This window comes from Odontesthes bonariensis, chromosome 10 (assembly GCF_027942865.1).
Source record: "Odontesthes bonariensis isolate fOdoBon6 chromosome 10, fOdoBon6.hap1, whole genome shotgun sequence".
NCBI classification, from domain to species: Eukaryota; Metazoa; Chordata; class Actinopteri; order Atheriniformes; family Atherinopsidae; genus Odontesthes; species Odontesthes bonariensis.
In genome coordinates this window covers 27,328,086-27,345,971 of record NC_134515.1, presented here as the reverse complement: position 1 = coordinate 27,345,971, position 17,886 = coordinate 27,328,086, and the positions used below count along the sequence as shown (strand labels likewise).

Genomic DNA, 17,886 nt, shown 5'->3' with positions numbered 1-17,886 from the left:
AATTAAGCTGCTTCGCAAAATCCACTGAAGTGATATGCCGCACCAATTGCTATGTCTTGAACATTAAGAGATTGCAATTTTTGGCAAAAAAAAAACAACAGAATAAATATCTGTTTAAATATTTATGGTTGGAAATGAACATGAAATTCATCCTACGGTTAAGCCTTTGAATGACGAGTGCACTGAGCAACTCACTAGAGATCACTAACATGCATGTGCAAGGGGTAAGCTGGATATTTGTCTAATAATAGCTGAAACTTTACCTGAGAGCTTAGAGCATGTTTCCGCTAAGCCAGATCTCAATTGTAGAGCCCAACCAAAAACTTATGTCCAATTATTTTTCTAAGTAATAACCTGGGTTTGAAATTGACTTACAATTCTCCAATTGTGCAAACATGCTCCGAGCCCCACAACAGATGAAGCTGTTTGTACCTCTTGACAAAGACCAGCATATTCCCTTGCAGTAGGTACCATTGAATGGCCACAACTTGACTTGAGAGTAACTTTCCTGGATGACCCATGCTGCTGACATACTCGGTGACAGTCATTGATGCCCTTTTCCTCCCTGAAGCACTTTGGACTCACTGAAGAGACATGGTGGGCCAGAATGTTTGCCTAAATTTGGAGTGAACGACTAAAAGGCCTGATTTTATTCTTTCCAAAGCTAAGGCCACAGTCAGCTGTCTGTTTTAGCACACATCATGTTTACTAAAACCTAAGTACTGAGCTTGCATTTTACTCAGTGGAGTTGCCCAAAGGGCATTCATTCAGACATACCATGTCTTTATCTTTGAGCCCCCACTGGAAGTTTGAGAAGAACTGGAAATTCTCAATATGGCATGAACCCTCCATGGATGTGTGCATTTCACTTAGTGCATAGGTACAGAAATTTTTGAGCCCAGCAAAAATTTGCCACAGAGGCTTTCAGTAACATCGAAACGTAAATTTTAGCTCAGAAATCATACAGTAATTTACATTTGCCATCAGAAATAAACTCGGATCCTGCATTGTGTGGCCTGGCATGCTTGAATGAAAAGCATTTACCACAATAAAGACACAAATAAGGATAATGTACGATAACGTGTGTGTGTGTGAGAGAGACAGAGAGAGAGTTTTTAAGCATGCATGAGAGACAGCATGAAATGTGTGTATGTGTGTGTGTATTATTTGTGTGTGTACCCTGTTCCTCTTCCAGCTCTTCAGTGAGTAGCTGGACCCTCCAGTCTTACGAAGACATTTTCAAGAAGACAGCCATAGGAAAGTAGGCCACGGCAAGATATTATCCTAACTCCAAAATAAGTTTACTTTAGTGATGTCACAGCTAATTTCTCCCTCACGATTAGTTGAGACTGCCTCTGAAGAGCTGAAACAGTGATGAGTCACTGGGCATGATGCAAAGGAAAGATGGAGGATAAAAAGATTTGATTTAAATTCTTCCTCATCACCTGATCATCACAGGGGATGTCAGTGAACTACTGAATTTAGCTCCAGATAGTGATCAAGAGTGGCACGATGATTCATATCAGAGAGAAAATCTGGACTTGGTTTGGAATAAATTTTGTAATCAGTCATGTCAGAGTACTCTGAAAGCACCAAATTCCTACCAAAATCAGTGGTGCAAAAACATTACTGAAAATGTGGGATGTTAGGAGGAGATAAATGACAGATACTGATATTGCTTGGTTTGAAGTGAATCCGGCGTGTCACGCTGCAGGCGGATGATATAGCATATATGAGATTATTTTTTAGATTAAGTTTTAGCAAGTGTGAGAACTTTTCTTTAAAAGTGTCAGGTTTCACTCCGTCAGTGCCTGATCAAAGCCCATCACTGCCTCAGCTCTGTCCTTCAATTCCTCTTAGTGAAGACACCCAGCTTCTTTTGCTTACATGGAATGGACAAAATAAGCAAAGCGTGGACTTGAGCCCTGCACGGGACTGTTTTCCCATTCCCATTTCCGCCCACTGAACATTACCTCCCTCTCCTGCCTGCACCAACAAACTTTGTAACTGTTCACACAGTAGTTGCATTAGTTTTGTGCCTTTTTTTTTTAAATGTGTTCAACAATTTTGAATATTGTGGCAGCTAACAAAGTTCAATACTTTTCCATCTTTGTCGACAACAGCTCTGTACATTTTTTGAGACATGCCTTGGCTCAGTTTTGACATGTAAGGCTGGAATCTTCTCAGATTTATGTGTTGACTTCAGTGTAGTGTCCACACAGACTTTGATTGTAAATTAGATTTTTTTTTTAGCTTCACTAAATCAAAAATGATTTGCATCTTGATTTGGATTTTGGTGTTTAATTTGGACTTAATCCTTTAACTTGAAATTACTTACTCTTACACCAAGCCCAACTATATTAAAAACAATATTATTTTAAAGGTGTGGGATTTGTAGATTAAGTTCCCAAATAAATTGAGCTTATTGGTATTCATACACAGCAAGTCAATTCTCAACTCCAATCATTATGGGAAACACTCGGGTCATATATGACATAACTTTGTATGACTTCTAAATTTGCACAACAATCTATAACTTGAGGGTATATTATCATGGCCATTGCTTGATGAAAAGGCGGCTAAGTAGATTTGCTAGCTTGTCAATGAGGCTGGGGGTGTGCGTCTTTAGACCCACACCCCCAGCCCCATTTCTGTGTCCCTTGCACACAGAAATGTCTCCAGGTAGAGCATGCACCCTACGTACAGAGGCACACTCGAGCAGACATGTGAGTTAGAAGCCTCAAGTCTTACAATGACATTTTCAAGAAGGCAGCCATAGTAAAGTGGGCCCGACTAAGATATTATTCTGACTCCAAAATATGTTTACAGCCACAAGTCATCAAAAAAAAAGAAGTTTGGACTCCATGTAAAATTAAAAATGTGAATAAAAACAGAATGCTGTGATTTGCAAATCCCAAAACTGATATTTTGTCACAATACAAAGTGTAAAACATCAAATGTTGAAAGTGATGCATTTTACAATTTGATGAAAAATATTAGATTATCTTGACGACAGCAACAAATCTCACAGTCCCGGTGTAGGTCCCGGTGTAGGTCTTCTGTGTTATATTTAGTTTTTCATGATGCACCAAATGTCTTCAGTATTGGCTGGCCACTCCAACACAGGGACTCATCTACTATGAGACCATTCTGTTATATTAGAATACTCTAAAACCTGTATGTACCTTTCAGCACTGATGGCGCATTTCCTGATGTGCTTGTTGCTAGTGCTATTCCGTTGGCACTAATGCACCTCCTTGATTCATGTATGATTTCCAAAAAGCATTTCAAATTTTTATTCACCTGGCAGAGAACGGTCTACACTTTGCCCCCGTCCATTTTAAATGAGCTTTGGCCCAGAGAAGACAGCAGTTTTTATGGGTCATGTTCACATATGGCTTTTTCTTTTGCTTTTTCTTTGCATGATAGAGCATTAACCTGCATTAGTGGATGGCACAGTGAACTGTGTTCACAGACTGGGATTTCTGGAAGTGTTCCTGAGCCCATGCAGGCATTTCTATGACAGTATCATGCCTGCTTGTAGTGCAGTGCCACCTCGGGGCCCGAAGTTCACAGTCATCCAGTATTGATTTTTGCCGGTGTCCCTTGCACATAGAAATGTCTCCATATTGATAATAATTGATACTAATCTTTTGACATTATTGTGTACTGTAGATGATGGATAACTCATAGTCTTCACAATTTAACGTGGAAGATCGTGAAGTGTTTTGCAGTTGGCTGAACCTCTGCCTATCTTTACTTTTGAGAGACTCTGCCTCTTTAAAGGGATAGTTCGCTTCTTTTGACATGAAGCTGTATGACATCCCATACTAGCGATATCGTGCATGAACATTGACTTACCCCTACTGCGTCCTGTGAGCCGAGTTCCAGCGTTTTGCTTCTCAAAACAATATGCGTTCAAAAGAGTAATACATTTGCACCACAAAATCGTTGTCCAGGAAAACGTCAGACCTCACAATCGCTTGGTGCTATTTTCTCTCCCTTTGTATCACTGCGTGCTGCCGCCTGCCTACTGCCGCACCTGTTTCATGGTGTTTACTGCTCAGAAGCAGAGGGCTGCTCAATCTACACTTCGGTCTGCACTTCGGTCTGCACTGTCTACACCTTGAAACAGGTGCGGCTGTAGGCAGGCGGCAGCACGCAGTGATACGAAGGGAGATAAAATAGCACTAAGCGATTGTGAGGTCTGACGTTTTCCTGGACAACGATTTTATGATGCAAATGTATTACTCTTTTGAACGCATATTGTTTTGAGAAGCAAAATACTTTATTTTTTTAAACCCCAGCCAACCAGCCGGACTACCTTCGTCAACAGCAAAACGAGGCTGGAACCCGGCTCACAAGACGCAGCGGGGGGTAAGTCAATGTTCATAAATGATATTGCTAGTATGGGATGTCATACAGCTTCATGTCAAAAGAGGAGAACTATCCCTTTAAGGTGCTCTTTTAAAATACCTGGTCATGTTACTGACCTGTTGCCAATTAACCTAATTAGTTGTAACATGTTCCTCTAGCTGTTTCCATTTATTACCACTTACTTTTCCAGCCTTTTGTTGCCCCCATCTCAACTTTCTCTATATGTATAGAATCCAGATGAGCTGATATTTTTCATAAAATAATAAGATGTGTCACTTTCAGAATTTTTCTATGCTCTATTGCGAATGAAATATTGGTTTCTGAGATTTGAAAATCATTGCATTCTATTGTTATTTACATTTTACACAGCATCCCAGCTTTTTTTGAATTAGAGGCTTTTAAGTGAAAGTATTCCATAATGTTCTTCAATATATTACTAACACTTACTAATCTCTGCCGATACTGCTTTCCTATGAGTGCAATATGCCACTATGAAGTTTTCTCATTTAAGATGAGTCATGTTTGGGATTTGTGTGGCTGCAGTTCTTTCAGAGTCCTTTTTCCTGACATTGTGTTATTTTGTCCACTCCCTGTAAAAGCAATCCATCTGACTGCTCCGCACATCAGTCGTGTCAATTTCAGGCTTCCTAATCACTGTTTTTAAACGTGAAGAAGAGAACTTCCAAAGATCTTTCTGAGCTGTTTAACTGGATTCAGTTGCAATGTGAGGTCCTCTTATTTATGTCAATTTCCTGTATATTGGCTGTTTCATTACCACTCCATCCTTACACAGTATTTAAAGTTTTATTGACATGGTATTTTTACACCAGATTTGGAGAAATTCCCGGCCTGTTCTTGTAGAAAATGTAACATACCTGTACTACTCATGAGAAACAGAACACAGCAAATGGTGTCACCCAAGAAATAGTGAAATCAAGTCAGGTTGCAACCGTGGTCATCGATGAACAGATTGCACTAGTATCACTGGGGTAAGTGGAAGGTAGGTGCTGTGTCTAACCCGACTGCTGATACTCGTGGTTTGAGGTTCAGCACAGCTGCCACCTCACAACCATCTTCTCACTTCTTTCTCTGCTGCCTGTCTCCCTTCTCTCGTTGCAGAAACAACAGGATGATGATGATGAAGAAGACGATGTGGAGCCAGGGCTAACTGGAGATGAGAAGGAGGAAGAAGTGAAGGAGAAGGAAAAGCTCGGGAAGCTGCAGTATTCCATTGATTATGACTTCCAGGAGAACAAGGCAAGCGCATGCTGCAGTTTATTTTTGGCTTTTCCTCTGGCCTGGTATTGATTTATAGATCTTCCGAAACAGAAAGTTTAGTTTCCCTTGGTCTTGAAAAAGCTTTTGACTGTCATTTAATCACATCACTTCACCCAGGAATAGCATTCCCACCCATAGTTTCTATTTATTTCTATTTATAATCAATTCAACTCTTACTGTTCTGCATTTCTAATTTTTATTATTTCATGTTATTGTTGAATGTTGTACTTTGTGAGTGAAGTTACCGGAGTCAAATTCCTTGTTTGTTTAGTCAAACCTGGTCAATAAAGCTGATTCTGATTCTGATTCTGATTCTGATTCTGATCACTTCAAACTCTCCAGTTGACTGTTGGAATCCTGCAAGCAGCGGATCTCCTCTCCATGGACAGCGGTGGCACCTCGGACCCTTACGTCAAGGTCTTCGTCCTCCCTGACAAGAAGAAAAAGTATGACACAAAGGTTCACAAGAAAACACTCAATCCTGTCTTCAATGAAACCTTCGTTTTCAAGGCAAGTGGAAATTGAAAAATGCTCACCCTTATGTGATTACAAAATAAAACCACATTTACAGCGTGCCATTTGATGACTAGACAGGTCCTGTTAAAGCTGAGTTGCTCCTCTGTTTCTCCTCTGTCTTGTAGAGCTTAGCAGGTACTTAGAGTCTGTCTTCTTTCACTCTTTGACTTCTTCCCAGCAGTGATAAAAAGCAGCAGACATATTGAAGGTTTCTGACATGCAGAGTGTGGTAGGGAATCATATTAAAGGAGACGGCCACCTCTAGTGCACCTTGCCTGCTGACACAGCTCCATAAAAAAACAATTCAACAGCTTTACTGGTCTGTCAGCTCCAGAGAGCCCCGCTGAAGCAGCATTTCATGAAGCCAAACAATTCAGAGCTGCAAGAAAAGGGCAAATCTCCATATTGCTCTCATGGGGCTGATTCTGCCCAGAATTTTTCACATACTCAGAGAAATGTGCGCCACGGCACTTCAGTACAGTTAGAAACCCTGATGTAAGCAGTACGTCCTGAATCTATTCAAAAGGACAAAATACAGGTAGACCAGGTAAAGAGGTACAAAGTAAGTGTGAGTTAGGCATGCAATGGTGTTAGAGGTGTTAGGAGAGGAGGTGTCCTTGGAAGAGATGCTGAAAGTAGAGAGGGGCGTAGCTACTTAGATGGCATTTCTCCTTTTTATAGATGACTAAAATTACATTGGCTGCTGTCTTTCAGATACCATTCCAAGAAATGGGAGGGAAGACTCTGGTGATGTCCGTCTATGACTTTGATCGTTTTTCGAAACATGATATCATCGGAGAGATTAAAATACCCATGAACACCCTTGACTTGGCAAAGCCGATCGAAGAGTGGAAAGACCTGGACAGCGCGGACCAAGAAGAGGTAAGGACTCATCTTTCACTAAACTCCCAGAATATTCCTCAAAAACTACTGATGCTTCAACAACATCCTGTATGAACGCGAACTGTAAGTATGCTCAGACATATACATGGGTTTTAAGCAGAGGGTCTTTTCAGGAATAGATGTGAACCAACATTATTATGGCGAGAGCCAATGTCACTAATTCTTTGCGGTTTCTTGTTATGTATCAGTTGACATACCAAGTGAGTGGTATGTCTGCGATACTGTACTGCTTCCTCAGTAGCCATGCAGCCTCTTGTGTGCTGCTTTCACTGTCAGGTAGCACTGGAATATGAGAAGCTAATTTTAATCAATGAATCTGCCTCCCCAGAGCCACCTTAAGAAGAAAATACTCTCTCAATAATTAATTCACTTGCAGTCTCAAATATTTCAACTAATCAAAAGACCAACTAGACAGAGTTGAAATTAATCCCTGAAGACAAAATTGATGGCAGGAAGAATCGTTGATGAGAATGTATATTAAAAATGTTGTTTATTTTACTTCTGTATTGCACAGGAGGTTCTGCTCTAGGTCTCCCCCCATAATTTTTTATCCTCTTCCCTCCATCTCACAGCCAGAGAAGCTTGGGGACATTTGCATCTCTCTGCGTTACGTCCCCACTGCTGGCAAACTCACCATCTGCATTTTGGAGGCTAAGAACCTGAAGAAAATGGATGTGGGTGGACTGTCAGGTGGGCTACTGCATATGCACAGAACTGAGGATCAGATGGTGATTTTATTTGTCTTGTGCTTAAGACTGTTTTATTTCTCAGCCCTGGCAGGAACACTCCTGCTTGCAGCGGGACTGCATTTTGTAAAAGAGCGTGATTGTGAGCGCAGCCATCAGTGCAGTCCTGCTCTGCTCACGTGCTGAAGCTGCAGTGCTCACCATGCAGCAGCACATCACTCACCCTGGTTTTAGCAGTGGCCCCATCTGTTGGAGCACTATGGCACTGCAACCCAGATATGCAGGCGCGCCTGATTTTTTATCTCCTTGTGATTTTGCTTGATCTCTGTTTCCAGATCCCTATGTGAAAATTAACTTGCTGCAGAATGGAAAGAGACTGAAGAAGAAGAAGACAACAGTGAAGAAGAACACTTTGAATCCTTACTACAATGAGTCCTTCAGCTTTGAGATTCCTCTTGAGCAAATGCAGGTATGGACATGGAGTCGTATTTATGAAAACCTTTTGGATTGATCAAGTCGGGAATGAGCCGTGTTTATCACTGCGTAGTATCCCCCTTTTTTTAAAAGAACAATTCACATACATCTAGAAACTGAGGGGACCGGTTTCTGGACCTTTGGGAGAGGAATGATGTCTAATCCTTGTCTGATCTAGGAACCTAGCTGCTCAACAGTCCTCGGCCTTATTTGTGGTATTTTTGCTTTTCGTGATGCGCCAAACGTTTCAGTTGGTGAAAGGTCTGGACTGCAGGCAGACCAATAGCTCCTGGTCTCTTCTACTTCAAAGCCATGCTGTTGTAATGCAGTATTATGCAGTTTAGCATAATAGTCTTACTGAAATATGCAAGCTCATTATTGAAAAATATGTAATCTAGATGGGAGCATGCGTTTATCTCAAACCTATATACATTATGCATAACTATAGTGTTGTGCGTGAACGCGTTCATTGAACACGCTCATTTTTTCGTGAACGTTGAACTGAACGCAACACATTTTTTAATAAAGAACTTGAACGTGAATGACTTCACATTATGTGTCATGAATGGCAGACATCACAGTAAATGAACGTTGGAATTTGTTTTCCATTGAAAACTGAATGACATCTGTTTTCTCTTTTGAAACGCAACGAGAGAAAGTTCCTCCCTCCTGTATTCTCGCTGGTGCCGCTTAAATCATGTATCACCAGACAGAAATGGTTTTGACATTGTGTGCGCAATGCATTGCGGGCAACGTAGTGTCCGGCTGAGAATAATTGAATAACATACTGGCTTTTGCACGTCTTTACCCGTGATGAATTGCAGCAGAGCGGGGTAGGCATAACAACGCCGCGTAGCAGGCAACGACGAGAGAATTAAAATTGTGAACTTTGAACGTGAACTGTTCACTTTGAGCATGTATGAACTGAACTTGAACTAGTTCAGAAAAGCTGTGAACTGGCACAACACTGCATAACTATATACATTCCAGCATTGGTGGTGCCCTCCCAGATGTCTAAGTTGCCAGTCTTATTGGCACCCCCCTACCCTCAGAGACTTTTGAACTGAGTGCTGATAACAATCTGGATGGTCCCTCTTCACCAGAGGATGTTGCATCCATGATTTTTAAGAAATCATTTAGAGTTTTGATTCCTCTGACCACAGAGCAGTTTTCCATTTAGCCTCAGTCCATTTTAAATGAGTTTTAAAATGAGATAAGTTGGCAGTCTTTCTGCATTACATTCACATGGCGCTCCACTTATATTCACCTCGACTCAAATCAATTTCTTGCTTATGATGTGCGTAAAATTCTTCATAGCATTTTGAACCTCGCTGTAATGATTTCTCACTATTCTTCCAGAAAATCCATGCTGTGATCACAGTCCTGGATTATGACAAGATTGGCAAGAACGATGCCATCGGAAAGATCTGGGTAGGAAGCAAGTCCACGGGGGCCGGGCTGAAACACTGGTCCGACATGCTGTCCAATCCCCGTCGCCCCGTAGCCCAGTGGCATCCACTGCAGCCAGAGGAGGAGGTGGATGCCGCCCTCGCAGCCATGACTGCCAAGAAGTAAACTTCGCCACCTCCACCCCTACCTACCCATCCATCTCCCATTTTTCCCTGAGTCCTACATTATCAGTGTATATTCCAGTAATACACCCCATCTGCTTCCTCCACCACATTCCTCTTGCACTGCCACCTCTCCAAAGATCCATAGAAAGCATTTGACATGATGGGAAAGGTAGAGGGAAAAAAACATCACATTCTATTAAATCATGTCACTGAGAAAAGAAGAAAAGTAACAGGATGGACAGATGCTCAGTTAATTTCCTTTAGATCTATTTTTGTATTGGGCTTGTGGTTCCATTAATAAGAATACAGAGTAGACTATAAAGGACCCAAGAAGCGCGATATGGGAATCTGTGTTAGAGGGGATAAAACATACATTCACTCATATTGTACTTCTTACCCTTTCCCTTTAGTGGCATAGTTTGCTTTGAATAGCGCTTAACAATAAAATGCTTTATACTGCCATATAATAGAGATATAACACAAGCAGGTCCATTCCGTAGGTGTATTGTGCACCATGTCCCACACCTGCCAGTTATCATACTAGCCGATTCTGTTAGTTTGAAGTACATTCCTAGAGTTGGGTAGCGAAGTAGGGATAGGCACATATCCAGCTACCTACAAACACACTGCCTTTTTGATTAGTTAACTTTCAACCCATCGTCTCAGGAAACCTGAGAAGAAACTGAAACTCCATGCCTTTTTTTTCTAAACGGGTTGTTGTTATTTCAAATACGCCACTGGATGAGAAAGAAATGTTGGATTTTTGGCGACCTTTGTCTCACGGCTAGTGTTAGTTAGTGTCGGGGAGGGGGGGTCGATACGTGATTTTCAGTAAAAAAAAAGAAAGAAAAGGCTGTGTGTGTACTTTTAATTGTGAAAAAAACAAAAAGAAAAAAAGCGTGTCTGTCATCTGAACAACAAAAAAGCATGGAAACATCAGAGCGATTTAATAGACTGATTCCAACCACCAATGACATGATATTTACAAGGTGTTGATTACTGCCTGCAGTTTACCACCTCCCCTCCCAACACCTCCGATTCTGTATCTCACTTGTTCAGTGCTACTGCCATTAGTCATGGACTTGACACAAGGGTTTTTACTTCAAAGGAATCCCTATAACCGTCTTACAGTCATAAAGGAGACAAGCCTTCCAAGTAACAAAATAAGCAATTTTCAACTACCAGGGACGCCTTCCAGTTAGCGGTGTTGTTCTCTTCATTTCTTATCTTGTTCTGCCTTTTTTTTTTATTTCATTGATTTATTTGACTTCAAACACTTTTATTCCTTAAGCACTTTAAATCTTTTAAATATGTACGCTCAGAAATCAGAGCTTTAATTATTTATGTTGGGAATAACTGCTGTTTCTTTTTCTTTTTTTTTTTTTTTTTCTAAAAAAGAGCAAGGGATTGCATCACTAAGAGATTCTTTTTGTCGTTTTTGTTCTTGATTTCTTTGGCCTCAGCCTATGTGAATGTGTTTTGATTGTTTGGACGTTACATTTCTCACTTGATTGCAAAGTTATGGTCTGGGAGAAGGCACTGATCCATGTGTATTTTATACACAGCTTACCAAACTGTTGAATATAATTGCACTACTGGGTGTTATTCTGTTCTGTGGAAATTTGACACTGCTCTTTGATCTGTGTTGTTTTTCTTTGTGATAAAATGTTGTGAAATGGAATTTTCCAGTGGCACATGCCGACAGGTCTCTTTTTATAAACGGATAAGAGGAAGAGACTATATTTCAGACCTATACCTCTCCCTGGTTTCTTCAAAGAATGGATCAGGTTCAGTAGAGAGAGCCCAAGATACATCCACGCCAAACGCTGTCGCATTAACTCAGCATCATCTCTCATTCTGCCTCTTTAGATTCAAAGGCGAATTGAGGTTGTAAGAAGTAGCTGAGGCCTTTACAATGTTAGGAAAGCCAAACAGTGATTAACTCAAAAGCGCAGAGGAAACTCCAGCTCCCTCTGAACAAAAACAAGTGCTGCAGTGCAGGCACTCCAATAGATTTTTCTCTAAAGTTCATCAAAGCTTTTAACTTTTGGTTGTCAAAAATCTGAGCGGACCACAAACCTCAACTCGCTCATGGACTCCCACAAGGCGCTAATATCTCAGCCCGAATATTAATGGCACGAACAACTGCATTAGATTTCTTTTTAAATGAATAACTTTCGGTTTTTCGTCAGTGCTTTGGTTCAAATCTCAACCAAAAAGGGCAGGTTTTTCTTTGGCTCTCTATACTTGTAAATAACCATTTTGTTAAAGAGAACTTTTTGAGGATGACCATTGGCCTGCTGCAAAATCCAGATTGGTTGATCAAAGCTCATTGCCTCTTAGTAAACTGAAGGCTGCTTACTTGTTTGTTAAAGGTCTGAAAAGTGTTGTGTTTGGAACCCAGTATGATTCCTTGCTGGTCTAGCTGTTTATCACAAAAACTGCTGATTGAGAGTATCAAAAGCAACAACTACCAGCTGACTGTGTAAAATATAAAGCAAATGCAGTTGACCTTTTAAGCATTACCACAGCTTTTAGGAAATTGAATGAATGTTGGCTCTTGTATTTTTCTCTCTTTTCCTTTTTTTTGTAGCCATCATACCAGATTTTTGTTTCTCATCATGCATCATTTATTTATTTATTTATTTTTCTGTTGATAAAGCAACACTAAAGAAAAGGCAACATGGAAGCAATTAAGCAACCCATTGGTGTGTAGTTTTGCCTATATACATAGTTCATACACGTTGATACTGCATGTTTATACAAAATACTGTACATAAGAGCATGTTTTAGAGACGAAGCAAAAATATCTCGTGTACGTAAATGGGTGTCATTTGCCATTTTAATAACACAACAAAGGGAAGAAAAGATGCACTGTATATTTTCTAAATAGAACAAAGTGTGTTTTTATTTTCCACGAGGGTCATTGGAGAGAAGATCGTACAAGTATAAGAGTACTATTACTAATAAGAACCTTCCCAAGCCTGAAATTCTTAAGCAAGTGTGTCGTCCAGTACCGTGTGTGACTTCATGTAGGATGAAAATGTAGCCGCATGCTTGCTATCCAAATTCCCTGTGCTCCACATTTTCATTTGATCCAATTTATTTGCCATTCAGTTTGGTTACTTTTTTTTTTTTTTTTAAATATTATTGCTCTTGTTTTGCTTGTTTTGGTGTTTCTTTTCTTTTGTTTTGTTTTTGTTTTTTCAAGAAAAAGGAAGTTTGTTTTCGGTTTTTTAATGTTTGGGAATATCCAAGTCTGTAAGATGATTATTTTCTTGTGGCAGATTTGACGCAACGCTATTCTGAAAAAGATTTTAAAAAAAGAAAAAAGATTGAATAATTCTTTAATCTGTAGGTGGATTGCATGAGTTATTTGTGCCAGCACTGATAAAGTTCGATGGAGCGTAACTTTATATAAACCTTTAGGGGCCAAAAGATGAATCACCCATTCCATCGAACACGTATGACTTGGAATCCCCAATCTCCCTTTGTTTACGTAGAAGATTTTTTTTCTCCTCTATTTGACTTGGCAGAAACACTTCACGGCTGTGTCTCTTTTAAAGTGTTTATTAATCAATGTGTACGTGTAGACAAAATAAATTAATAAGATAAAACTGAAAGCCATAAAACTCAAGCACTAACTCTTTAGAGCTCAGCCGAATAGCTAGAGTGTATTTATGAAGAAAAAAAAAAAGTCTGACATGTCTTCATTTTTTGCGGCCAATATTTCTCTTACATTCCTTTCGGAGATTTTTGTTCATCAAGAGGACAAAATCCATTCTACTGTATATGTGAGCATTGAGAACAGTTGTGAGATTAGTAGAGTGAGTGTGTCTTTTTCTACTTTCAGAGCTGTTGATGTCCTTGTTTCATAGAGATAGCTAATTTTACAGTATTGTGATTAGTAATGTATTTTCCTTGTTTTGATAGTATAAATAATAAATATTATATCACAATAGGTTCTCAGTAATAATGCTAAGATTATAATTATATATATATATATATATACATATATATATATATATATATATATACATATATATATGAATAGATGAGTTGGGCTGAGTGCAATTTATGAACCAACCTGGGTCACTCTTTTAGTTTCTCTTCTTCCAGTTTAACAGAAGAATGTACTTGTACAATCAAAAACTCATTACAGGTGGTTTGAGGCTTATTGAGATGGTTTTTGCTGTTGTTGTTTTTATTATTATTATTTGTTTATCTTTTGTTTAGAAAGCTGCTCAAACAAACAAAGATTAAATTGAAAAGAGAGAAACTGAAAATGGTGCAGCCCAAGTTTTAAGCCTGAATCCCTCCCATAGAACTATGCACATATTTATGATTTTTACAGAATCATGGCAGAAACATCTGAAAACATAGAAAAATGTTTTCTGTAATGCACATGAAGTGAAAGTAAAGAAATTGTTCAGGATTTGGGGAAACTCGCTTTCTTGCCAGGAGTTATATATGATGACAAGACACATGTGTAGCTATGCTAGATATTTAGCCAAGGTTAAACAGTACTGTTTTGTGAAACCACAGATGCAGAAAATACTGTATCAGTATTTCTCATTGACAGTTCCACCTCAATATATAGTGATGCTTTGTGAAAACTTGCAGGGTTTATTGTGTATACAGGTTTATTGTGCTTTTCTTTTTTTTTTTTTAAACTTAGCTAGGTTCTTACCCAACAACTGTCAAATTCTTTGCTAGTTGACAAGTCATGTTCCTTAAAAATTGTAAAATAGCAACACGAGGGCTGTTGAACTCTAAAACTGTGAAATGTTAACATTTTACTTGGGGGACTGGTTTGCAGCTGGAGCCAAGAGTTAGCAAGCGTAGCCTAGCATAAAGACAGGGTAACCAGGACTAAAAGTTAGCTTGAGTTAGCTTGTATTTGCTTCTCAAAGTTGCTGGACAGACAAGTAGTACCCCTTTTTAAATTATTTTTAAATTCAGTTTGTGCACAAATTTAAAAGATTATTTGTTGACTGAATATGTGTTGATTAGTTAGCTTTAGGTGTGATAGTGTATGTTTTTTCCACTTTATAAAGAGTCAAGCTAGCACATTTAGCAGAGAGAAAAGAAGGTGATTTCCCCCTACTTATTTAACTCTTGGCAAGAAAGTGAATAAGCACATTTTCCAAAGAGTTGAACTATTCCTTTAAGCTCACTCACCTGAAGTGAACTGCCACATCTATTCTGGAAACAGTCTACAATGTGTTGCAAGATATTTCACATTGTCTAATGCAATATTGTACTTATCAATTGTCCCATTACTCCCATTGACTGTGACCAAATGATGCACTAAGAATAGTTCATTACAAGATTTCAGTGCATTTACAAAATACTGCCAACAACTGATTACATTTGCCTGCATTCGTCCCCACTGTTTGGCTCTGCAAAGCCAAGATAACAATCCATGCAGAGCAGCGACAGAATGCATCAGAAGTCATGGTAAATGCTATCAAATTAAAACTCATAGCACATGTGAGGGATTTATTTTGATTCCTTTAACTGCTCGGGTCACCACAATCACATGACCATCGGACAAGTTCTATGGGGGACTGAGATTGGAAGCTGTGTGCGTGTATCTTGAATAACCAGATCAAATGGGCTCTTTAGTTGACATGGTGCAAAAACACAGCACTGGATTATACAACATAGACTACAGGTCTGCATACATGGCACACATAACTCATTTTTAGATGTATGTTTTTGTGTGTACGACCAATACTCAAAACAACAATCCTTTTCATGGTTTGAATATTGTTATTAATCTGTTCTATTGGTGGCTGTATAGATATATGATATCTTATGCACAAATGCATCTGAAGCTGTGTTGTTTCAAACAGTTTTACACCACGTTCACACAGACGTGATTCGTTGATTTTATTTTTACGTTTGAACAAACGCTGGGATTTAAAAAAGGAAACCTTGCAAAGTTCAGTAGATCTTTAACCACATTGTCAAAATGGGTCAAGAAGCCTCTCAACGGTTAAAGACACCATTTTGAAATGTGCTGTCTTGTCTCCTCTATTACTCACTGTATCTCTTCTTTGTATTCTTGTGCGTATGTGTAATCACTTCTTTGGTCATGTTTAAATTTTCTGTGATGTCTCTAATGTAGAATGTAGGACTGTGTTCAAAACCATGCCAGAGATGTGTCACCATATTCTTTCACATTTGCTTTTTGTTTGCGTCTTCGTGTTCTTTATGTGTAACTAACTACCAGTATCATTATGCTGAACAGAAAGCAGGCTCACTGATGTCTCTACTGATTCTGCTTTTGCTGAACGTAAAGACTGCCGGCCTTCATGTTTACAACATGGACATACTGTGTTCTGCCAAACATGCAGGGCCGTACCGAACTCCCTTCCTGAGCGCTTGGTCCTCCACCTCTCATCCTGATGCAGCTGTGTTTTCGAGACTCCTTTCTTTATCCTGCTTCACCACTTTCTCTTGATCATCTTTTAAAGCATTCGAGGGCAGTCAGGTTGTGTCCCCTAGCGGTGTTTCTTCGTGTCTAGTGTCGTGGTGCGCGTGTTCATGTCAGTACTTGTGCCTACTGTGGATCGCATGCTTTAGCCTTTGACTGGACACAAACGTTGCTCACAAACTCCTCTTGACCCTTATGTGGACATATGTTGGGGATCCTTATAAAGTTATCAAGGGAACCAAATAACTTATTACAAATTTATCATATGTGTTACCAGTTCTGTAAAAACAAATAGGAAATAAAGGCCTTTTAATTACCATGACTTGTTTGTCTTCAATATGCAGTTTTCTATGTCACAAAAGCACTTTATTACTTAGTGTCTGAGGCACATACAACGTATTTCAAACTGTTCAGTGCAACATTCTCTATTGTGGAGAAATAGGTGACATGGACCGTGACTACAATGTGACTAAGGTTGGATGCAGAAAAACACAAAATGTTTTTTTGCACCTCCAGTCCCCAAAAATACCACGTCCACACAGCACTGTTTTACAGTGAACTCTCCATACGCATGAAAACACAATTGAAGTAGTACATTGTACTTGCAACTTTTTTGCCAGGTGATCTCAAAGCAGTCAAATTCTGTCGCCATTCTTCAAGTGAAATGTTGTTCCACCAACTCGAGGTCCGACCAAGTCTTGTCGGAAACTGGGCTGCTGCAGCGTGGTTTTATGTTGCAGTGTATTCCATACAAAAGTCACAGATTAACTGCACAATCTAGTGCACACGTCTAAAAAGTCATGTTAGCAAAGTTAGCATCGGCCCTATCAACAAAGGGGAGATCAAAGCGTAAACCAAGAAGATAACAGCACACAATCTGATGCCACAAACCAAAAACCCCGGTTTTCCATGTTACACCCTGGAGGACACATTTAGAAAAAGAAAAAAAAAATTGGTTTCAGTGCCAAAAACTGCACTTGTCTACCAAAACCAATCATGTCTTTAAATGCAACGCTAAGACCTACATAGACAAATATTTCTTTAGTCGGATTAAAGTCTTTCTGATATGAGGATCAGACATTAGTGCTTACATGGACACATGGAAACGATATCTGAGAAACTTTGCCTTTACATTCCTCAAAGAGTATAATCAGAATAAAACTCTTGATATGTAAAAACTTCCCCTGCCCGCAAATCTTCCGAAATACTGACAAAAGAAGAAGAAAAAAATGTGCTTTTCCAGCTTTAATGAAGAAATTCTAGTGATATGGTAGAAAACAACAAGCTCGATGGAGACTTATAACATTCGGACAAAAAGGTTTTCTAAGTGGAGTTAAAGTGAGAGTGGATCTGTACAGGGCAGTTCACTCTGCCTCCCTTCCAGTAGAACTCCAGGATCCTGTGGATAAAAGTCCAAGGAAAACACTAGTGGAAACACTATATTCTAGCGAACAAACCGGTTTTGTTTGGTTGCTGCCATGTTTCTAGCTCCTGCCTGGAAACTGCTAATGTCATTTTATTCCCACATGTTTTAAGAGTGCACAGAAAGAACATATCCAACCAGAGATAAACAGATTAAGGGTATACATTGTTACATTTCCACCTCTATTTCAATACCTCTCCTCTCAATCTGATA

The 17,886-nt window shown here is 39.4% G+C and overlaps 1 protein-coding gene across 4 annotated transcripts in view; it reads left to right on the top strand.

Moving 5' to 3' along the window:
• The window catches only part of LOC142389844 (synaptotagmin-2-like), a 68,935-nt gene extending 52,366 nt beyond the window's left edge, over positions 1–16,569 (top strand). For 3 of the 4 annotated variants that reach the window (XM_075475009.1, XM_075475008.1, XM_075475010.1), the window contains 6 exons: positions 5,497–5,634; positions 5,998–6,165; positions 6,886–7,053; positions 7,647–7,764; positions 8,096–8,229; positions 9,594–16,569. In XM_075475009.1, coding sequence (XP_075331124.1) covers positions 5,497–5,634; positions 5,998–6,165; positions 6,886–7,053; positions 7,647–7,764; positions 8,096–8,229; positions 9,594–9,809 — 942 coding nt within the window. In that variant the 3' untranslated portion in view covers positions 9,810–16,569. The remainder of the gene's footprint in view (positions 1–5,496; positions 5,635–5,997; positions 6,166–6,885; positions 7,054–7,646; positions 7,765–8,095; positions 8,230–9,593) is intronic. The other variant, XM_075475012.1, reaches the window with a different exon arrangement.
• Positions 16,570–17,886: the final 1,317 nt, after the last annotated feature.